Source organism: Erythrolamprus reginae, chromosome 1 (assembly GCF_031021105.1).
Source record: "Erythrolamprus reginae isolate rEryReg1 chromosome 1, rEryReg1.hap1, whole genome shotgun sequence".
Taxonomy (NCBI): domain Eukaryota; kingdom Metazoa; phylum Chordata; class Lepidosauria; order Squamata; family Dipsadidae; genus Erythrolamprus; species Erythrolamprus reginae.
In genome coordinates this window covers 86,579,053-86,603,148 of record NC_091950.1, presented here as the reverse complement: position 1 = coordinate 86,603,148, position 24,096 = coordinate 86,579,053, and the positions used below count along the sequence as shown (strand labels likewise).

Genomic DNA, 24,096 nt, shown 5'->3' with positions numbered 1-24,096 from the left:
TGTCATTGAAAATACCAATACAGTACATCAAGTTTTCCCTTAAACCAGGAGTAGGCAAAGTTGGCTCTTCTATGACTGTGGACTTCAACTCCCAGAATTCCTGAGCCAAACGTGCTGGGTCAAGAATTCTGGCAGTTGAAGTCAATGCATCCTAGAAGAGCCAACTTTGCCTACTCCTACCTTAAACCAATAACTAAAGCCAACAAAAATGTCAGTGTTATCTGATCCCAAAAAGCTTGACAAATTGCAACAAGAAGGCAGGCAACATTCCAACCTGGGGTGCATTTTAAATGACTTTCTGAAGTACAATTTCCTATGGGAAAGTTGCTTACAAGCATGGACATGTCATTTAGAAAAGTCCCTAAAACAATGCAAACTTTTGGAGCACTAAGGAAAGGTATTCTTATGCAAACTTTTTCTGCTAAGTTTTTAACCAGGCATGAATGAGAACACATGATAAGTCAAGTAGGACATTCAGTGAAAATTACATTGGCAGATCCACCCATCCATATGGAAATCTAAGCTTCCATGACTAAGTATAATTTTCTTCCTGTACGTAATCATTCCATGTGGAAACAGATTTTTATGTGGCTTGCATTAAAAGAACCAAAGATCTCCACCCAGATATGTTTTGTGGTGTTATTGGCATTTGAAGAAGCATCATGCTAATCTGAATATTTGAATCAGCTGTCTCTAGGATTAGCTAATCTCTGTATACATATTTCAACTTGGCTCTATTAAATATTTGATAGCATTTTGGCAAATATATATACATTTGTGTTTTTTCTGTTTTAGATAGCCAAGTTGAAATACAGACTATACAAACACACACACACACACACACACAGAGAGAGAGAGAGAGAGAGAGAGAGAGAGAGAGAGACCCTCTCTCAAGTTACTGCATCAAATATGTATTACATAGCATAAGCTAGAAGAGGAAACAATAAATCCCGTCCCCTCCAAATATGAACTTTTAACAAAGGGATGTCCCTAAGGTACATGTGTGTAAAAAAAAAAATCATAATGAAAGACTTGCCCTTTTTTTGGACACATGCGACCCCCCCCCACTACCACTTCTTAAAAGATTTGCGTGTTCAGTAATACAAAATATTGCCTAATATGTGTGACAAATGTTTCCTCTTCCTTCCAAAAGAAGGTCATGAGAGTTCTTTAACATTTATGCTTGCAAATTTATAAACTCATATATAAGTAATACTTAGGCTAATTTATAGAGAGACAAACTCACCCATAATTATAATTCAAATAGTCCCTATTGGGAAGTAGGTTAACAAAGTAACCCAAGTAAATGTGAATTGTTTGGGTGAGCAAATTGAAGCCCCCTCCATTTTTTTCTTAGTGCTCTTTGAGGGTCTTTTGCTTACCTCAAACCTTGTGATAACTCAAATTGTGTGATTTACCTGTGGTTCTTCTTTGTGACGTGTGAAACTAGAAAACTGGATTGACTAATTCAATTAATCTTAGTTAAGGAACAAGCCTTCTGGAGGGGCTACATAGATAAAATATGTTTGGAATGATGCACATGGCGGAGGCAATTCATAAGAGTATGCAAAAAGACTATAGGGTCCTAGGTGAGCTTGGGTTATTTTTTGAAGTTTTGTTACCAATCTAGGTAACATCATCAGTATTAGAAGGGATTGGAGTTTGCTTTTATTTTTATATACTAATGGCTTGCCCTTCAGAATTGATGGTTCCTTGATTAGTCTGTTTACCCTTAGCTTTTTGGTCTCCATTGATAGTTTCTTGATAGTTTTTTTTTTAAAGGAAAAAAAATCATAGTTAATAGTGTCATGGGAACACTACTTGTGTTCTTGGATAAATGGAGAACATCTTCAAAGAGCTATCTGACTGCTGATAGCTGCTTCAAAAGAGACCTGTTCTACATCAACCAGGACATGTTTGGGCTGCCCAAATCACCCCCAAAGTCACTTTGCAAGGCAACCCTCCTTAACATTTTGAGAAAGTTACATGTTTGGAAGGCTTCCTGGAGTATGTATGTATGTATGTATGTATGTATGTATGTATGTATGTATGTATGTATGTATTTAGTCCAATACACAATGATACACAATGAAGGTAATAGAGGACACCTTCGAGGAAATAAAATTAGAGAAAGAACAGAAGAGAGAATATAGGATAAAATAAAATCAGTGAGAGAATAGAAGAAAGATATAGGGATAGAAGAGAAGATATATGGGATATAGGAGAGACAATAGGGGTTGAAAGGCACTCTAGTGCACTTATGCACGACCCTTACTGACCTCTTAGGAATCTGGAGAGGTCAAATGTGGAAAGTCTAAGGATAAAATGTTGGGAGTTAGGGGATGATACTACGGAGTCCGGTAATGAGTTCCACGCTTCAACAACTCTATTACTAAAGTCGTATTTTTTACAGTCAAGTTTGGAGCGGTTAATATTGAGCTTCTTTTGGTTTCTTGTAACTTTTTTGCATGTATATGCACACACTTCCATAGACGGAAATGTCATTATTTAATCAGCAGCCTCAAGACTTTACAGGGTCACAGCTGCCTCAGTTGCTTTGAAAAGAGACACTTTGCCTTCTCTACGAAATCCTTCGCATGGCCATGGATCTCCAAACCACTTTTTCAGATGTCTTGGGAAATTACAGTCTGTAACAATTTGCTGCCCTTCTACCTGGATCCTAGTCCAGTGTTCTCAATTGATTTTTGTTACCATGCTGTCCATGGCTACACCACCGAGAGCAATAGGAACCACTACAACCTTCCGCCCCACTTGGCCATTTTCTCTTCCAGTCTCAGAGCAACATGCAACTGGAACATGGAACTGTCAAGGTTCCAGGTAACATCTGAACTAATCCGAGTCAAAGTACTCTTCAAAGTTCCAATTTATTTCCAGAGCCATCCTGACACCTGTACAGGGAAACCTGGATCTGAGCTTCCCACTCAGTTGAAAGTTCACATCCTTTGTCCCCCACCCACAAATGTGTCACTTTGCCCACTCAGATTGTGCCAGCATAGCCAGTCCTCCTTCCGCTTCCGCCCAGGTGGGTGGGCATAAGATGTCCTTGAACCACTCCAAAGAATGTTTTGTGGCTGCATCTGTTCCCTCCTGAAATCCCCCCTCCCAAGTTCCCACAAACAGCAGGTCTTCTATAGATAGTGTGGCAAGCCGTTAATTTATCATCAACCTCTGCACTGGCTTGACACACTCCCTGGGGGGGGATTGATTGAGAAAGACCATGCATCTGTGGTCACGTGTGTCCCTGCTGGAATTGCTCCATGTCTCCCCCCTGGGGGGTGGAGCACCCCACTATTTGAGAAGGACTGAGCTAGTCTTTGCAATTGGATTGAAATGATGCATTCTATTCAACCACCTATCACAGCAGAAAGTTACCTTCTGGCTTAATGATACTGCTATTCTTTGCAAACGAGTAACTTTTTTTAAAACACAGATTTCCATAGACTCTGTTGAAGCAAATGACTCTTGATTGCAATCAGTTACAAGTTGTCACTTGTGCAATGCAGCAAATGTGATCAACAGTAACTCCTCTGAGTTTTAGAAAAAAAATTGAATGCCTAATCTCATCAAAAATTATATAGCTGTAAATATATAATTTTTCCTTTAAAAAAAAGAGCAAGTACTCCAAACATGGAAATGTGTCAGGTGAAAAGAACAGAAAGCAACATCCATATAAGAGGAATTATTTGTGAACTGGTTTGGCCAGCCAAAGGAGTATTCCCTGCTGAAAGTATTGAAATTGCATTTGGAATTTAAAATATAGGTTGCATTTTGAATATTAGGCTTTTTCTTTTTATAATGGATTCATCCCGAGAGGCTCTTATTATAATGCCAATCATTAGATCATTAGGTGACAGAGGTTATGCTTTTCTAAGCTTTTTAAAATTCACAGTATATGTGAAAACAATACAGATCCAAGCCATTACACTGACTGAACTGACTTAAAAATGGGTCCAAAATCCAGGACCCATTATTCCCATGGGATTGAAATTTGGCGAAGTTGTAGCTGTTTCAGAGCTCCCATGTCATCACATGGCCATGGATAGTCACAGTGGTGTGATTGCTCTTTCTAAATCCATAAGATGGAGGGGCATATCCCTGCCATTCTGGTAAAATTTGAAATTGCTTAACTGTGGAGTTGACAAAGAAAGAGTGAGGAAGGGACTTGGATGCCTAGTGGCAAGACAGGGATACCTAGGGGATGGACACTGGAGGAAGGGGGCTTTTGAGACTAGATTGGGATGGAGAGTGGGGAGGCACTGCAAGTGTTTGAAGGACATAATTAGTATTTTACTTCCTACAGTAGACTGATAGCCCATAGGTTGTTTTTTTATCAATCACGAAGCCAGTCAAAACTACCTGTATATAGAGACATACTATTTCTTTGCTTATCTTAGAAGTGATACCTTGTGATTCTATGCTACTTTTCAATTCCTGTGATAGTTGGAAGTTACAAGATTGACTGGCTTCATCTATTACTTACATAAATTATGTAAGATGATCTCGATCATTTCCTGCTCCTCAATTCAGGAGGAAAAAGTATTCCTCCCTATATCCTGCCTACTTGTCCCAACCTATCTTCCATTCTCATGAATAAACAGTGAATGAAAAATAAGCTTGCTTCCCTTTCACAAACAAGCAACACATAATAAGTTGCATCTTTTGTTTCTGATAGAATAATGTTAGGATTGAAATGAAAAGGAGTGATGAGTTTAACAAGTTTTAATTGGACAAGAAAAGAACTTGGCTACAGAAATGGAGGGGAGCACTTAGGTTAGCAAATGTATTTCTTTGATCAGGGCATGGAAATGAAGTTCACCAAAGTAGGCTTCATGCAATGGCAGATAAAAGCACTGGGGGCACAATGGTTAAAGTGCAGTATCACAGGCAAACTCTGCCCATAGCTAGGAGTTAGATTCTGAACGGTTCATCCTTTCATCCTTACTGAAGTCAGTAAAATGAGGATCCAGATGACTGAGGGCAATATGCAAATAATGCTTCTACATTGCAAACCATCTAAAGAGTACTGTAAATTGCTATATGATGATATGTAAGCCTATATGCTAATGCTATTGTTAACTTCAGACTTAACTCAAGTTGGTTTGAAGTACATCAAAGAGCAGTTCTATTTCTTAGTAATTTAAAAATTGCAACAAGTTTCCTGCCACCTGGCAAAACATATGATTTAAAACCCCCCAAAAAACCTACACAAGCTTGAAGACCGTATTTGCTGGATTTAATGATAGTCAGAAACCAGCTACTTCTGGAGGCACTCTATAACATGCATAAGTGCATAAGTGCAGCAGTGTGCCTTCCGTACCTGTCCTAATATTTCTCTTTTACTAGTATCATCTAAATAGATATTGTTATATCTTTGTATACCATCAATACATACTTGACAAAAAAACCCAAATAAATAAAAAATAAACAAATAAATATCATCATGATGGTTACAATACCAGCCATAACAATACATTATTGAATTGAATATATTATAGTTCTCTTCAGTCATTAGGAGAAAATATCTACTTTTTCCAGATGCTTTGCTTGGGATAGGATTTATCTAAGTCCTAGTTTTATGTGCTTCATGCAATTAAACACTTTTCAAAAACATAAGTTATTCTGAAATAGTTAATCTTGGTATTCTGTTGATTTTTTGTTAGAAAAGATAGAAATACAGTAGTTTTGAGATTTTAATACTGAGGCTCTATTATAGCTCTCATGGGCAACAATAGTGAAATGAAGGAGACTCAGACAAAAGTACAAGATGGTTCCGTTTATTCAGCTCTTCCGCAAGTGACTTCAGCAAGGAACGCATCTGAGCTGTCAGTGTCAAAACAGCCCTATTTATACTTTAAAGGCTCGCGCCTAAAAGAAACGGCCGTGCGTCTTAGCCAATCAGACGCGGCCAAGGTTTATTCATAGTTAGGAACAGTATTTACAAAATCTTTCTTTTACAGAGTTTTACATTGGTTATACAGACTTAACACCCCTCCCTCATTAGTTGAGTCAAACTGTCAATCAGTGAGCCAAGTGACGTAGTCCTCCAATCGCTCAGGCCGGCGTGACGTGCGCTCAGACCTGCGCAGATCATTACCGGCTGGTATGTCTATGGTGGAGGTTGGCTCGCTGTTGTCTCCTGTCCGCGGCTGGGCCCAAGTTGGGGCTCTGGCCTGCGGAGATGAGTATGCTGGTGGCACACCGTGCCCTGAAGAGGAGGAAGGCTCAGCGTCGCTGGAGGATGCATCTGGCCGTGGTAAGTCCTTTTGTAATTCCAAAAGTTCGAGTTGCGAATTAGTGTCTGCTTGGGGGGAAGAATTTCCGTTAGCGGCCGGCTCTCCATTTGGTGTTATGCGCCCTCTTAAATGATCGATGTGCCGCCTCCATGTGCGGCCATCTTCCAATTGAACCACATAAGATTTTGGGGCTGTTTGTTGCATTATTTTTCCTTTCAGCCAACTCAACCCCCCGTCAAAATTTCTAGCAAAAACAAGTTGCCCTAGGTACATACTTCTTTCAGGTGCTATACATGTTTCATCATTTACATTTTGGGTACAATAACGAGGGTGCAACCTGTCCAGGGGGGACCTTATTTTTCGACCCATTAAAATCTCTGCTGGGCTTTTGTTTGTGATGGAATTTGGGGTGATATGCTGCATTAATAGGAATTGATCTAATTTGTGTTGTATTTCCCCTGGGCCTGCCCTGCGCAAGGCTTCTTTGGCCACACGTACGTAACGTTCTGCAAGGCCATTAACCCATGGTGAGTAAGGGGATGTGAGTGCGTGTCTGACCCCTAAGTTGCTTAAAAAACACTCAAATTGTCTGGCAGTCAATTGTGGCCCGTTATCTGAAACTAGGATGTCTGGGCACCCATGTGTGGCAAACAAGTGATATAATGCCTTGATGGTGGCACAAGTAGTAATGTTTTGCATAGCAATGATTTCCACCCATCTGGAGAAGGCATCTACTACAATTAAAAAGTTTTGAGTTCCAATAGGCCCTGCGAAGTCAATGTGAATGCGGGACCATGGCCCAGTGGGTCTTTCCCATTCCAGAGGTGTTGTTTTCGGGGGATTGGGTCGTGACTCCTGGCAAGGGTCACAGTTTGCTACCCACTGCTCAATGTCCCTATCTAAACCTGGCCACCACAAGTAACCCCTGGCCAAACCCTTCATTCTAACAATGCCTGGGTGGCCAGCATGCAACATACTTAGTACCTTCTGTTTTAATGTATTGGGGATGACCACCCTGTCACCCCATAACACGCATCCCTTCAAGTAGGATAATTCCAACCTCTTTGATTTAAAATCTGACAGTCCAGTTTCCTCAGAGTCTCCCAACCATCCTTTTTGAATACAATTGATTACTCTTAACAATAGTGAATCCCTTTTAGTGTGCTCAGCCACCTCTTTGGCAGTGGTCAGGCAGTTCTCCTCAAGGTCTATTAGTAAAACATTCTCTGTGGGGGTTGGATCTGAGACTAACTCGGGCATGGGGCATCTGCTTAGGCCGTCAGCATGGTTTATTGATTTTCCCCCTTTATGAGTTAGCTGATATTGATACCCTGACAGGAATAGAGCCCATCTTATTAATCTAGGGGACATGAAGGGAGGAGTTGGTTTGTTGGAAGCTAGAAGACCAAGCAGGGGTTTGTGATCTGTTATTAGTTCAAAACTCCTCCCACACAGATAGTAGTGAAATTTCTTAACGCTAGAGACTAGGGCCAATGCCTCTTTGTCTAATTGGCTGTAATTTCTCTCGGCCATGGACAATGTTTTAGAAAAGAAGGCGATGGGGGCCTCTGTATTGTTTGGCATTATGTGAGCTAATACCCCGCCAACCCCATACGCCGAAGCGTCGCACGTGAGCCTTATGGGCAAAGTTGAGCTATATTGAACCACTACGCTTTTAGAGGTCAATAACTGTTTTATTTTATGAAAAGCTTCGCGCTCCATTGTGCCCCAGGTCCAGGGAATTCCCTTCTGCAGCAGTCAGTGTAGCGGTTCTGCTGCCGTTGCCTTCTGTTTCAGAAAAACAGAATAAAAATTAAGAAGGCCCAGAAATGCTTGGAGTTCCGTCTTATTATTAGGCTCGGGTGCTTTGGTTATGGCCTCTAATTTATCTGCTGTGGGGTGTATTCCCTCACTGTCTATTCTGTAGCCCAGAAATTCTATGCTATTGGCTCCCCACACGCATTTATCTGGTTTTACTTTTAACCCCTTAGCTTGAAGTCTAGCCAACACCTCTCTGATGCGCATGTTTAATTCTGCTTGGTTTTTTCCTGATATAAATATATCGTCAAAATATGGGGTGGTTCCTTTTATACCTGCTAACAGTCGTTCCATGAAACTTTGGAAAATGCCTGGGGCGGTACTGACCCCAAATTGCAGGCGGGTGCACCTGAAAGCACCCCTGTGGGTCACTATGGTCTGGGCCAGGGATGTGGCCTCATCGACCGGAAGCTGTTGGTACGCTTGCGCCAGGTCGATTTTTGAAAAGACTCTCCCTTCCCCCAGGGAATGTAGCAACTGTTGGACTACTGGGATTGGGTATGGATGGTGTTGAAGGGCTTTATTGATAGTGGCTTTGTAGTCTGCACAGACCCTTAAGGAGCCATCAGGTTTAACTGGAGTGACTATGGGGGTTTCCCATGGCCCTTGTTCTACAGGGACTAAGATGCCCTGGGCAATAAGTTTGTCCAATTGGATGTCTAATTTAGGTAATAGCGGTAGGGGTACCCTGCGAGGCTTAAGTCTGACTGGGGGTACCTTGGGATCTAGAGAGAAGGAGATAGGGGCCCCATTATAGGTGCCCAAAGTAGGGCTGAAAACCTCAGGAAATTCTTGGATAAAGTTAGGAATATTAGATTCAGCATTTATATGACAAAGACCCAGTATTTCAATACCCAAAGGAGACATCCATGTTAGCCCCAGGAGGGAGTGTTTGGCTCCCTCAACCACGATCAGAGGAAGAGAATATTCACAATTTTTAAATTTTACAGGCACATCTACTTTCCCCAAAACAGGTATGACATTACCTTGAAAATCCCTTATTACTAAAGTTGAGTTAGCAAAGTCAGTTTTAAGAAAATTTGGCATATACATTTTGAATTTGTCCCAAGGCATGATAGAATGCTTAGACCCTGTGTCTAATTCTAGGTTACAGGGTTTGTTATTTAAAAGTAGCGAGATGATAATCTTGTTCCCTCCTTTAGTAGTTGCGCAATTTACGTAAGTTTGTGCTTTACCTCGTGCGTAGTCACGGTTAGCGGTGGAGTCGTTTCTGCGATTGAAGCCTCTGGAAAATTTGTTGTCCCGCGGTTGTTGTGCCTGGTTGTTGAAACGTTGTTGGCGGGGTGTAGAGAAGGACTCCTCTGGTAGGGGCGCTCTGCATGCCTCGGCGATGTGCCCGCGTCGATTGCAGTGGCGGCAAATGGCGTCCCTGAAGGGGCAGCGCTGTCGTGGGTGATTTCCTCGGCATCCGGGGCATGGGTTGGATGGACGTTGGTATCTGGGTTGTCTGGCTTGCTCGGAAGGCAGCAGGAGACAGGTGTCGTCGTCCGTGGCAGCTGGGCTGAGGTCATCTGGGGTCTCGGCGCGGGAAACAGCAACGGAGATTTTGGAGACGGTTTCCTTCTTTTCGTGTTCTTTTAGTTCTTTGGCGGCCGCGTCAGCTACTTCGGCTGTTTGGGCCAACTTGATAACCGACTGAAGAGTTGGGTCGTCTTCTGTCAGGATTTTATTTCGTACCGTCGCATTCTTCATTCCAAAAATCAGAGCGTCTGTGAGGCGAGCTTCTGGGCTGTCAAATTTGCACTTTGACAGTACTGTGCGAAGCCGCGTGGCAAACTGATTGATTGTCTCTGACTCACGCTGGGTCATCCTCGAAAATTGATGTCTGTAGACTACGGCAGGCTTCGTTGGTTTGAAGTGGTTGGCGAGTCTTGCTTGGAGGTCGTCCCATGGAACGGATTTAGCCGGGAGCGGGTCGGTGAGCGTTTGGACGAGGTCAAAGATTTCCGTCCCGCAATAATTTAAGAAGATCGCCCGCTTTCTGTCGTCTTCGGCTTCTCCCATTCCTGCCGCTTCTAGGAAGATTTCAAATTTCGCCATGTAGGCGTCCCAGGACGACTTCTCGGGGTCGAAGTAGTCGGGAGCCCGGCCGATCTGGAGGTGATTCATGCTTGACTCGTGGATTCTTCGTTCTCTCGTCGCCAGTGAAATGAAGGAGACTCAGACAAAAGTACAAGATGGTTCCGTTTATTCAGCTCTTCCGCAAGTGACTTCAGCAAGGAACGCATCTGAGCTGTCAGTGTCAAAACAGCCCTATTTATACTTTAAAGGCTCGCGCCTAAAAGAAACGGCCGTGCGTCTTAGCCAATCAGACGCGGCCAAGGTTTATTCATAGTTAGGAACAGTATTTACAAAATCTTTCTTTTACAGAGTTTTACATTGGTTATACAGACTTAACAAATAGGCATATGGATTCTTTTTTTAATTGCGCTACCTACTTATTCTCTTTTTGAAACTTAAAAATACCCTTGTCCATTCTTTTCTCCCCCAATTTTTCATGAAGATACACATTGGTTCTTGGGAAAGTTTCTTAAAACTTCATCTGTAGAATGAGGATGCTGCAGCATATATTTTGGGAAAGGATAAATGCTTACTTGAAAATCTTTTTGTGCTTAAAGCATACTTAGTGATTGCAACAATTATACTTCCCTGATAGTAACTAAATTCTACTATTAGGGCTTGGCAAAATACATGATGGTGAATCTTTTTTTCCTCAGGTGCCGAAAGAGCATGCACGTGCACTATCGCACACGCGAGAGTGCCAACACACATAATTCAATGCCTGGGGATGGCAAAAACAGCTTCCCCCGCCCCCTGGAGGCCCTCTGGAGGCCCTCTGGAGGCCAGAAACGGCCTGTTTCCCAACTTCCGGTGTTGTTTAGCCTCATGTTTCATCCTCCCCAGACTCCAAAGGCTTTCCTGGAGCTGGGGGAGGGTAAAAACGCCCTCCCCTATGCCCTCGGAGGCCGTCTGGAAGCCAAAAATACCCTCCCAAAGCTGGCCAGCACATACATGAATGTTGGAACTGAACAAGGGCAACAGCTCGCGGGCCAGCAGATGGCTACGTGTGCCACCTGTGGCACATGTGCCATAGGTTTTCCATCGCTGGCATAATATATATGCTTCTTCTGATTCTTGGCCTACATACTTCAGTTCACCATTGCAACTCTAAGCCTGGGTGGCGAAGAAACAGAAAATTCCATGCTATCAGACTTGATTAAGGAGTGACACATAATTAGGAAACCGAGATGACACAATATTAAAGAGTGTTGTGGAGGCAGATGGACGGACAGGTTGTGCTTGCAGGATCTCAACAGGATCAATTATTAACATGGTTAAAAAGTGGGAAAGAATTTACTTACATTCCATCTCAGGAGATTATTTGATTTTTCATTCCTCCTATCTTTTTTTTCAGGATATGGCAAAACCAATTTGCTTTTGCACTTGCCTTTTAAATCTAGATCTTAACCTATAGGTCTGTTTGGAAATATGATGCAACTTATTTTTTCTAGGTATGTTGGAAATATCTTAGGACCCTTTCCTCAACCAACAAGAGCCACTTCGTAGTGAAATGAAAAGTGCCTAAATTTGACAAAAGCAAATAAATGAATGAATGAATGAATGAATAAATAAATAAATATTTTCCTTAACTCTTTGACGTACGTTTCCTCCCTTTCAATCTGCTGAACCTCGCTTCTGAAACTACTCACATTTGATTTGTGGATAGAACATTCATCATATATACACACAGATATTGTGGCTGATTCATGGATTCTATATCAGATTTCACATCTACTGTTTAGGCCAGGGGTAGGCAAAGTTGGCTCTTCTATGACTTGTGGACTTCAACTCCCAGAATTCCTGAACCAATCATGTCAACTCAGGAACTCTGGAAGTTGAAGTCCACAAGTCATAGAAGAGCCAACTTTGCCTACCCCTGGTTTAGGCTGATATATCCATGTACTGACGACTTATTCAAAAATACTGCGGAGTCAGTATTTTAATTATTTTTATAGAATTCTATAATATTTCCATCAGAGGTCATATTCTGCCAGTTCAGACCAGTTTGGGTGAACCAGTAGTAATGACCTGTAGGTGGGGTGGGGTGGGACTCCCCCCAGCATAATTCCATCCTATTTAGGCACAGGAGAGGGGCACACTCATATTTACAAACCTTAGGGAAATACCACCTCTGATCTTCATGAGTTCAGGAAAGTAAATGTGGTGCTCTGTGACTTGAGACTGTCAGAACTTTTTCTGCGCACTAAAATTTTCCTTCCTCTGGGTATCAGTCCATCAACTGGGTCATTGCTTGTCTACAAGTGATGTATCCATTGCTTCTAGATTCCTTTCCAGGTTCTCTATCTCTAACCACGTTCATGCTTAGTCACATTCATGAAGGGATGACCAATGGATGATCAATGGATGACATGCACAGAGATTTCCGATGTTAAGAAATAACTTACTAATAGCTCTCCAAAAAATCTTTAGGAGTAGATAGAAATTGGCACTCATACTCCAAATTCAGCTAATTCTAGAATGCCAGGTTGGATTTTTCACAGCGATACAAATGGTCTTAGAATGTTTTTAGCATGTCGCCAAGTATGATACGGCTTTTTAGGGAAATTAGAGCAAGTTTCATTTTTCTGTTGGGTTAATATAAAATGGGTGAAAGCAAAGGAGCCTCATAATCAGCATGCCAGCATGTGGAATTCCATAATGTATTAAAAATCCTAATTTAAATTAATATGAGTTTTATCATCAATTTTTTGATTACTCCATTTTGAAAGAAATGTCCATGTCAGGTGCAAAGAACCAGAAAGGGCATAATGAACTGTTCAGATCAGTATATCTTTTTGATGGTCAACTAGAGCAGGGCTCTCCAACTTTGGCAACTTTAAGACTTGTGGACTTCAACTCCCAGAGTTCTTCAGCTTTGATGGCTGAGGAACTCTGGGAATTGAAGTCCACAAGTCTTAAAGTTGCCAAGGTTGGAGAGCCCTGCTCTAGAGGAGAGTAATAGGTAAATATTGCAAAATTTAGAGAGGGTCTCCCTTCAGCCTCCTGTCCCCACAAAGGACTCAAGGCTATTCAGCTTCACTCTTTTCAACACAGTGTCAGATTCCACAACTGTCCCTCTAAGAAAATAGAGCTATTATGGAGCAAATGTATTGCTGTTGAAATGTGAGGTATGACAAAAGGATTGCCACCTGACTGTTTTAGTTTCCGGTTATGCAGCACAATTAAGCCCCAGCCTTACCAGTAGGAGTGATAATTAGCACCTTGTTTAATAGTCTAAGTTAAATGTTTGTGAACCAGTATAAGCCACTCAGCCTTGTGCACTCTATTGCCCAAGATCCAAAGGTTGTGATGATAATTTATGTGCATGAAAGAATATCTTTCTATAGGAGATATGAGCCATGCCTACCTGACATATTGGAAAAACCTGTCTTTTGTAGATTGTATACAGTCTGAGAAGACTAGTGTCTATTTTGCATTTCCATGTTTGTTTCTTCATTAATTTTGTACTTGTTATATCTATTTTAAAATAGCTCTTCAATCTTACAAATATTAAGTTTATCATGCCAAGTATTAAAAATGTTGAACCCCGATCCTTAATATTTATTTTATTTTGTTCTATCCAAGAAAACTGTATCCAAACATTCTTGTTTGAAAACACAAGAACTTGCGTAGTCATCTGGTCCCTTGTATTCACATTGAGGTGTGCGATAATTTATAAGCGTTGAAATTTCTTAGGACCTCAGTTCAAGAATCCTTTTTTTTTTGGTCCAGAAATAAGAGCTAGGTACATGGACAACTTTACTAATTTACGTGTCTTCTTCTCTGATTAACTTAAAGCAAAGTTAGTCATGAGGATAGAAGTAGATGTTAGCTTGATTACAAAGCCAAATCCAGCCATTTATCTCACAACAACTTACTGTGAAGAAGCCAAAGCATAAAATTGGCCCAGTTTTGAAAGATGCCACTCAATGGATAAATAGAGTAATATAACTTTGCTTGTGTGGTTAAGCCTGAAAGAAAAGTTATACTACTACTCCAGTGCACAGTAGCATCCCTATTTATACGTCTTCCTTTTCATTTTGTATAATTTTGATATTATACTTGATTTATTTTCTGGGTGGATTTATTTGAGGGGGGTTGCTTTGTGATGTTAGCTATCCAGAGCCTTTGGGAATAGGCATGGCATTGAAACAAAACAAAATAAAAATACACATGAAAGATGTTGTACTTATATGAACAAATAAATTTGGAAATCCTGAATAGTGTTCCTATACATTTTGGATCATGAATCCACTACAAAAATGTCCAGCTAGAGTATTTATCTATTATAGATTGGTTCATCACCAAGGAAGTTCATAATTATTGTTCTGCAATCTACTAATAATACATTTTAAATCCATATATAATGGACCATCCATGTCTGTCCTGTCTGTTCTGACTCCAAACCCTTTTTCTCCCACTATCCTCTATTTGGATCTATCATTGGGTCAATTGATGTGACTAAATAACTTTACACATTAAGAAGCCAATATAACTTTGTATATAATCATGACCCATTGCCACATTATTAGTAAAATCTCATGTCTTTTGGTACAGTTACCCAGTCTGACTGCTATGTGAGTTTATACTTACCTACCGCTTCAGTGAAAAGGATGAAGACACAGACCATTAAAGATTCTAAGGATCCTGTGTGGAATGAAACTTTTCACTTCAGAATTCAGAACAAAGTAAAGGTAAGGTAATTCTTGGAGCTGTGTTCTAACACATTTAGAAGGTACCACGTGTGACAGGCTGTCCTTGTTTGGGTGGGAGGATGAAGTCAAGATGGCGTCTGCTTGTGTGCAATCGAAATCCTGCCCCTTTTATTTCTCACACATTTAAGAAAGGGCTCGGCTTTGATCATGTGATCATGGCTGTCATAATGATTTTTTTTTTAACATCCCTCTTCTCTCCAATCAGATGCCATTAAAGGCCCAATTTCTATGAGGAAATTCTCAGACATTTGGGGGGAATCCCTTTTATACTCAGTATACAAGTAATAGTTTTGAAAAAATCATTTTTTTAAATTAATAATGAAAAAAAAGGGAAATTTTTTGAAAAAAATTGATTGTGTACATTTAGAAAAATATCTCCCAATATTTCAAGTTCTGTTTGCTGTTCAACAGTCACTTTAAGAAACCATAAAACTAGAGCAAACAAACAAAAGGACTGTGAATCAATCCATTCAACAAGACATGAATTACCAATGGTATTCAGGAATCAGACCTCAGGCAAGAGACAATGCAACAGTGGAAATTTGCGATTTGTGCTTTCCCTTGTTTCCTCACAACAAACAACAATGCAACACACACCTATTGTCTCTTTCATTCATATTTCAAGCATTTCAAACAGTGTTTGAAAATACCCAAACTGTATGGTGCATTGACTTGCAAGTGTTTTGCTATTGCCTCTATATGTAGATCACCCAACTACTATGTAGATTACCCAACTAATATAGACAGAGGGAAAATTCTCCATACAAATCTACAGAAACCAAAACATCTGGGAAAAAACCCTCAAATCAGAGTAGGCCCAACCTCTCTTCATAGCATAAGAAATGTTTGTTCCCTGGATGAATAACAGTTCTGGATAGACTGCCAGGAGTAATTGGGAATTGGACAGAAAACAAACAAACAAATACAATCTTGCTCCTTTTGCATTTTTAAAAAGTTTCATGGAAAGCTCTAGAAATCCATAGGGATTTCCATATTTAATTTCATGTTAATAAAATAGAAATTTTCCATGACTACACTGCAGTATATGCAATAGGACTTGGAGTTACTGGGCTAAGTTTCACCTGAATTCCTACAATAATTCACATCTTGTCATTTTATTGGCAAGCAAATCCTGTTATGTTGAAAGCTATTATTGTTTGATGGATTGTAGAAACAATAATGATAAATACTTATGTAGTCAGGGTCTGCAATTTGAAAAATACAACCCACCCAAAGTTACCTATAGGAGCTGTGGTTGCACAGTGGGTAGAATGCAATATTGTAGGCTAACTTACTCATCACAGCCAGGAGTTCAATTCTGACTGGCTCAAGGTTGATTCAGCCTTCCATTGGCTTGAGGTTGGTAAAATGAGGACCCAGATTGTATACTATAAACCGTTTATAGTTGACTGTAAAGAACTATGAAACAGTATATCAATCAATCAGAATAGAGCTGGTTGGGACCTTGGAGATCTACTAGTACAACCCCCTGCTAAAGTAGGACACCCTACATCAGTAATAGCTAAACCTATGACATGCATGCCACAGGTGGACATGGAGGCCTACTTGCTGGCAGGCGAGCCATTGCCCTAGCTCCACTAAAGCTGATTTTTGGCTCACATAGAGGCTCGGGGAGAGAATTTTTAGCTTCCAGAGGGCCTCAGGGGGGATGGGGGAGGGTGTTTTTGTCCTTCCCAGGCTTTGGGGAAACCTCTGGAGCCTGGGGAGGGTGAAAAATGGGCCTACTGGACCCACCAGAAGTTGGGAAACAAGGCGTTTCTGGCCTCCAGGGGGCAGGGGAGGCCATTTTCATCCTCTCCAGACATTGAATTATGGGTGTGGGCACTCACGCATCCGCAATAGCACATATACAGATGCTTTGGGCACCCGAGCAAAAAAAGGTTTGCCATCACTGCCCAATACCATTCCAGACAGACTGTGATCCAGTATTTTCTTAAAAATCTTCAGTGATGAAGCATTTCCGAAGGCAAGCTGTTCCATTGGTTAATTGTTCTCACTATTATGAAGTTTCCCCTTAAAATAATAGAAAATACTTATTGCTTGGGTTTTAGATTTTAGCAGTGGTTTGTTCTTCATGTTTGTTTCAATTTAGTTCCTGAACATCTTGTTACCAGACTAGGGAACATCAGCAGCAGGATTTTTTTGTCTTATTCTCTTTCGCTTATAAATGTCTTGTGTGCCAGTGTGGTCAGTTGGTCATGTGATTACTTGTTCCTTTGGAGCTATATATAAATTCTGAGCAACTAATTGGTTCTCTTATTTATTGGTCATTATGTATAAGAAACCAGACCATTTAAATGACCAATTGTTTATAAGGAGAATACAGGAATACTGCTATCATGAGTCCCAGCGACCGGTTAGGTCCCACAGAGTCGGCCTTCTTCTGGTTCCGTCAACTAGAAAATGCCGTTTGGTGGAACCTAGGGGAAGAGCCTTCTCTGTGGGGGCCCCAGCCCTCTGGAATCAGCTTCTCCCGGAGATTTGCACTGCCCCCACCCTCCTCGCCTTCCGTAAAAGCTTAAAGACCTATTTATGTCACCAGGCTTGGGGCCATTAGACCCTAGCCCTATGGCTGACGAGTGTAGTATGTTTTGCTGTGTGAATGGTAATGAATTATTTTAAATCTTATTAGAGTTTTAAAAAGTTTTTTAGTATATTTATTGGATTTTTAGATATGTACAGTGATCCCCCGATCATTGCGAGGGTTCCGTTCCAGGACCCCTAGCAATGATCGGGTTTTCGCGAAGTAGCGCTGCGGAAGTAAAAACACCATCTGCGCATGCGCAGATGGTGTTTTTACTTCCGCAGCGCTAGCGAGGAGCCGAAGATTGGGGTTCCTGGGAAGGGGACTCAGCTGGGAAGCGGCGCTGGGGTTTCCCCACCGCCCACGCAAACTCCTCGCTGCCACTCGCCCGCCCTTCGCCTGCCCACGCCGCTCGCTCGCGCCGCTTCCCAGCTGAGTCCTGAAGCCAATTCGCTTCAGGACTCAGCTGGGAAGCGGCGCGAGCGAACGGCATGGGCGGGCGAAGGGCGGGCGCGCGGGCAGGCAGGCGGCGGACAAGACAAGCGGTGGGCGCGGCAGCAGCGAGGAGTTTGCGTGGGCGGTGGGGAAACTCCTCGCTGATGCCCGCCGCTCGCCCTCCCGCCAGCAAGAGGGGGAAGACCCAGGGAAGCCGCCCAGCAGCTGATCTGCCCGGCACCATCTACGCATGCGCCGGGCAGATAGAAAAAAGGGCGCGCATGCGCAGATGGTGTTTTTACTTCCGGGTTCAAAAATCGCCATATAGCCGTTTCGCAATGATCGGGATCGCAATACCCGGGGGATCACTGTATATGGTATATAGTTTTTGACATGTTGTGAGCTGCCCTGAATCCTCGGAGTGGGGCGGCATACAAATCCAATTAATAAATAATAAATAAATAAATGTCACCCATAGTCTTTCTTTTCTCTAGACTAGCCATAACTAATTCCTGCAAATGTTCTTCATATGTTTTTGTCTCCAGGCCTTTAATCATCTTAGTTGCTCTTCTTCGCACTTTTTCAAAATCTCAGTGTTATTGCTAAGTGCTAAGCTAAACTAAGATAAGCTATTGCTAAGTACTAATAGCACTAATTGTCAAGTGTTATTGCCACATCCTATTGGTACATAAAGTATAATTGCTCCATTATTTTTTGCAAAGAAATGTTTACTCTTTTGTTGCCTAACAACAAATGAAACATCAAGGGTGGAAAATAGGCTGAGGCAGGATGCTAGCCTAAGTCATGGACAGAATTCTGAAGCTCTTTTTGTTGTTCTTTCTCCAGAATATTTTAGAATTTAATGTCTATGATGAAGACAAAATTACAAAAGATGACCACCTCCTCACTGTCATGTTTGATGTATCTAAAATACAACTTGGAGAAACACTTCCCCTGAGTTTTCAGCTGAATCCAAAGGTGATTACTAAACTTAACAAGCTTCCTTCCTTCCCTTTGATGGAAAAGACATGTTTCTCTCAATTTTCACAACATTTTCAGTCTGCTAGTGTGGCACTGTATTAAAAATGGATGTTTGCTCTGCATAAGATAATATTTTTCATATGGAATGTGCTACTTATGAGTTACAGCTAGTCACAAATAGTTTTTGGGATTTTTTTATGGGTAAAAAAAGTCTTTGAATTTGTCTAATGTAGGAAAGATTCTCCATTTTTCAAGGGCAGTACTTCTCTTTAGTGACAACAGGTAAAATCATTACTGAAAAGCCCACATGGGTTTGCCCTGGGATTGAAAGAAGCATGGAAAGTCAGGATAGCTACAGGTCATCAAACGATGATGGACAATGAGAAACAAGTCATTCAAATAAAACAAGTAATATCATACTTAAGTCCTAATCAATTGCAAATACACATAAATCAAAAACTTTTTATAAGAGTCTAAATGAGGACTAGAAGATAAAATGCAGGATTTTCTCTAATACTGTAGAAGAAAAACTCAGGAGATTTTTCTCCACATTATCGCTAATGTAAGTTGTGCCCATTCTCCTTTAAATATTTTGGTCTGGAGGTAGAGGTTTTAGGCAAATCAGGCATATGGACACCAATGTCACTCCAAAGTGATAGCCACATGAATAGCCTTTAAATGAAGACAGATTAATAATAAACTCATTTTCCCCCATTTATTTCCATTTTTTTTTATTTTGGGCAGCATAGCCTTAAATAAAGAGCATAGACACAAAGATGAGACAAGTAATAACATGTGAGCCACAATATCATTGTGCAAATGATACAAATGATGAGCAAATTGGATGGTGGTTTTTTTTTGGTCTGATGTCTGTAACATCACTGTGGCTTCTACTGGATATCTCTGATTTGAAGTGACATATAAAAAATTACAACAAATATTTGTTTTGTTTTTACCTTTGTACTTTCAGGTATGTAGATCAGTCTGTCTGTAAAAAAATTCAGTAAACCTTGTACATAGGAGACAATGCATTACTTTGTTCAGTTCTACTGTTTTCCCTGAATTAGTCATCTATATACTTAACTTATGAGTATTAGAGGCAGTGGTATTGGTGGGGAAAAGACCGGGTTGTGTGTGTGTTTCTACAAAGGAACCTTATTTAAGCACTAAAAGGCCTTAAAGGAATGTGCAGAAATATATGTATAGAAATGTGAAATGTTGTAATTATTTTATATTTTCAGGGCAAGGAGGAACTAGAAGTTGAATTCACAATGGAGAGCAGGTAAGAGCAAAAACTGTAAGGTGAAACATAAAAGTGAATTGCCAGTATAGATAGTTTGTTTTAGGCCTTAACTACTAGGTACTACTGTCATCTGCATCCACATTTAACTTGGCTGGCAATAATAAAAGAGCATCATTTTTCCTTAGTAGTCATAGTTAGTGATGAGCGAACCCAACGGTGTTCGGGTTCAGCAAGTTCGGACGAACTTTATGCAAAATTCGGCCAAACCTAAACCGAACCCGAACCCGAACGGGGAGTCCCTCCCATGAAGAGATTCCGGGGGCGGAGCTTTGACATCACCGGCAGGTTGCTAAGGATGCCAAGGTGATCACTTCCTGGATTCCATGGAATCCAGGAAGTGATCACTTTGGTGTCCTTAGAAACCTGCCGGTGACGTCAAAGCTCTGAACGCCGAACACGACCCCGAACTTTGCCCGAAGTTTGAAAAACTTTCGGGTTCGTGTTCAGCATACCAAACACTGCAAAATTCGGTAAAGACCCGAATTGTGCGGGTTCGGTTCGCCCATCACTAGTCATAGTAGTTCTATCAGTCGTTCCATCTTAATTCCATTTTCTCTGGAAATAATATAATATAAAGGGCTTTTGAGTTAAGCCCAGCTACTCCTTGAGGGAGATAGTGAGACCATGTTCCTCCTCATGAAGTCTGATGAATATCTAGTTTTAGCAGTCAAATATTGAGTTGACGCATGGAAAATTATAAGCATGTCAGAAGAAATATTGTCTCTGCTTGTTAAATAATGACTGAAATAATGTATATGTTTTTCCCTTTTCAGCGCCGATGTTCCAGAAAAAATTCTTACAAATGGAGTCTTAGTGGTAATTTTCCTATTCTACTCCAGTTCTTGAATTGAATAGCTGGTGAAGGGAAGGGTCTTAAACTGAGGATGCTCAGCTTCTGTCCATCTTAACATTCCTCTGGATGATTGGGTAGAAATTGTTCACTTGGACAATTTACTGAAACACTTGTCTTGGAACAAGCCTGGTCTAGAAGAGTCATACATCAGATCTTCTCTAATCTGAGGGCTAGAAAACAGCAAATACTAAGAAATTGTACTACAAGGCCTAGATTAGTGATGGCGAATCTTTTTTTCCTTTGGGTGCTGAAAAAGTGTGCGTGTGCACTATCACACATGAGTGAGTGTCCGCACCCATAATTCAATGCCTGGGGAGGGCAAAAACAGCTTCCCCTGCCTCCCATATGCCCTCTGGAGGCTGGAAACAGTCTGTTTCCCAACTTCTGGTGGGCCCAGTAGGCTCAAATTTCTCCCTTCCCAGGCTCCAAAGGCTTCTCTAGAGCTTGGGAGGGTAAAAATGCACTTTCCCATCCCTCTGGAGACTCTCTGGAAGCTAAAAATGCCCTCCCAGAGCCTTTATGAGAGCAAAAAATCAGCTGGCTGGCACAAACACGCGTATTGGAGCTGCACTTGTGCAACAGCTCGTGTGCCAGGAGATATGGCTTTGAGTGCCACCTGTGGCATCTGTGCCATAGGTTCGCCATCACTGGCCTAGATGAACATTTTTTGCTATTACTCAAAGATAATATACAATCTTGAATACAATTTTGTATTCAGGAAGAATGATACTGCAAATAGCAACAACAGAATAAAAGATAATAGTGTCACAATGAAAAACAAAATCCTAAATTCTGTATTTGGTGTGACTAGCTGAATTACAACTAGAATGTAAAATTGTACTTCTCCAAATTTATCAAGCAAAATGAAAAACATTAAAAAGAAAGGCAGGGAGCAAAAGATGCACCCAAGAGTAAAAAAAGAAACAAACATTAAAAACGAAGGTGAATCAAACATTAAATACAGTTTGACTGGACTGGGCTGGACATTCTCTTTCAGTGCAGCCCAACTCACAGGGTTGTTTTGGAGAATGCGGCAGGAGGTAAAAGCAGTATTATGAGTTACCTATAACTTTATAGGTAACTCAATGATCCACATAGAAGAATCATAGAAGGAGAAGTACAATTTTACATTCTAGTTGTAATTCAGCTAATCACACCAAATACAGAATTTAGGATTTTGTTTTTCATTGTGACACTATTGTCTTTTATACTGAAGCTGTTGTTGCTATTTGCAGCATCATTCTTCCTGAATACAAAATTGTATTCAAGATTGTATATTATCTTTGAGTAATAGAAAAACAGGGGGGAAAATTTAAATAACAACAACAATACATTTTTAAATACTCAGCTGACTATTCAGTTGACTGTTCAATGATAAAAGATGATGATGATGATGATGATGATGATGATGATGATGATGATAATAATAATAATAATGATAATGATAGTGATAGTGATAGTGATAGTGATAGTGATAATGATAATAAATGAATAAATAAATAATTTTTGCCTTTCTTATTGACAACTGTTAAGTCTGGAGCATTATGTGGCTGGTGCCTGTTGCTTGGGGACGTCAGAATCCAGACAGGCACCTGCCACATAACACCCAGATTTAACAGTTGTTGATAAGAAAGACAAAAAAAATGGGATAGTGGATATTGAAGTGCCTAGAGACAGCAGAGTGGAAGAGAAAGAACTGGAGAAAATAACAAAATACGAAGACCTACAAGTAGAAATAAAACAACTACGGCAAAGTCAAGCAAGGGTAATAACAATAGTAATAGGCACCTTGGGTACAATTCCAGAACAATTGGAGCTCACTTGAATGCCACAGGCATTGACAAATTTGCCATTGACTGTGTGATGATCAATAATAATAATAATAATAATAATAATAATAATAATAATAACAACAACAACAACAACAATATAAAGTAGGGTATTTGGATATTAAAATGATTCAAATTGCCCCAGAATGAATTAAAAAAAGTAACTGAGTGGATTAAAATGGGTAACTGAAAAATGATTTATAGTTAAGCCCCCATCCATTTCTGAAAGTATAAAATCCAGGAATCTCGTTCTGTTTCTATTATTTTCAAGACATGTGGGTACTTTGGAAACTAGAAAACAAGCAGATGAACTGGACATACTTTTAGATGTTATCGTATCTGATCCCATAGTTTCCTGGCCTGGTGGAAGGAGAAATTAGCTAGCCTTTCACACCTACTAGAGCTGCTTATTTCTTTGGAAGGATTTACTTAAATACTTTTACATTTAAATTCTAAATTTAGAAAAGCCAGGTCTGAAGTATATCTTGCAATCTGGAAACAAATGGAAATTGACTAGACAGTAGAAAGACAAAAAAATATATATTAAAAAATCAGCATGCTTAATTATTCCTTCATATGCTTCATATGCGGAGAGGGGCGGCATACAAATCCAATAAATAAAAATAAATAAAATAAAATAAAATAAAATAATTAATAAAATAAATAAATATTGTTAGCACAGTACTTATAAATAAATTCAGTGCTTATGGTCTGCTGTCTTATGTACCATTTAAATTTCATGTCATTCTGCATAGAACAGATTCATGGGATAAAAGTATAAAAATGTAACTTTGCCCTGTACAACATATTTTAATATTGCACTTTTCAAAATAACAAATCTTATGCAGTCTCGTGAAGTTGCCTGTTTAGAAGTTCAAGTGAATGGGGGAAGAAGAAAAGGTGTCTTACCAGGTAAATTACAAGTTTTTATTTTTATATTATGCAAGAAGGACTGATTGGTATTTTGTTTCTTCTTTGTAAACTGGTCCTTTTACGATCCATACTGAACTGCTATACATGTATGGAATGTTCAAAAACATTTTAATTGCATTAGTAACATTTCAGAAAAGTAAAATGTTGACAAACAGTGCATCTTCCCTGAGCAAAATTCAGAATTAATTTGGATTAAATGGGAAAAAAGGCACACATGAAACTTAGCAAAGAGGGATTTTGACTTTTATTAGAAAACGTTGACAAATTGTGGGCCTTATTGCAAAGCATTTTGAATAATTGCTGAACTGAACATATAATTAATATATTTTGTCATTTTTGCAATTTATT

At 40.3% G+C, this 24,096-nt stretch overlaps 1 protein-coding gene across 1 annotated transcript in view; it reads left to right on the top strand.

Moving 5' to 3' along the window:
• LOC139170391 (cytosolic phospholipase A2 epsilon-like) overlaps positions 1 to 24,096 on the top strand; it is a 58,072-nt gene that overhangs the window by 8,402 nt on the left and 25,574 nt on the right. The window contains exons 3-7 of the mRNA XM_070757567.1: positions 14,712 to 14,848; positions 18,696 to 18,827; positions 20,072 to 20,112; positions 20,907 to 20,949; positions 23,664 to 23,727. Coding sequence (XP_070613668.1) covers positions 14,712 to 14,848; positions 18,696 to 18,827; positions 20,072 to 20,112; positions 20,907 to 20,949; positions 23,664 to 23,727 — 417 coding nt within the window. The remainder of the gene's footprint in view (positions 1 to 14,711; positions 14,849 to 18,695; positions 18,828 to 20,071; positions 20,113 to 20,906; positions 20,950 to 23,663; positions 23,728 to 24,096) is intronic.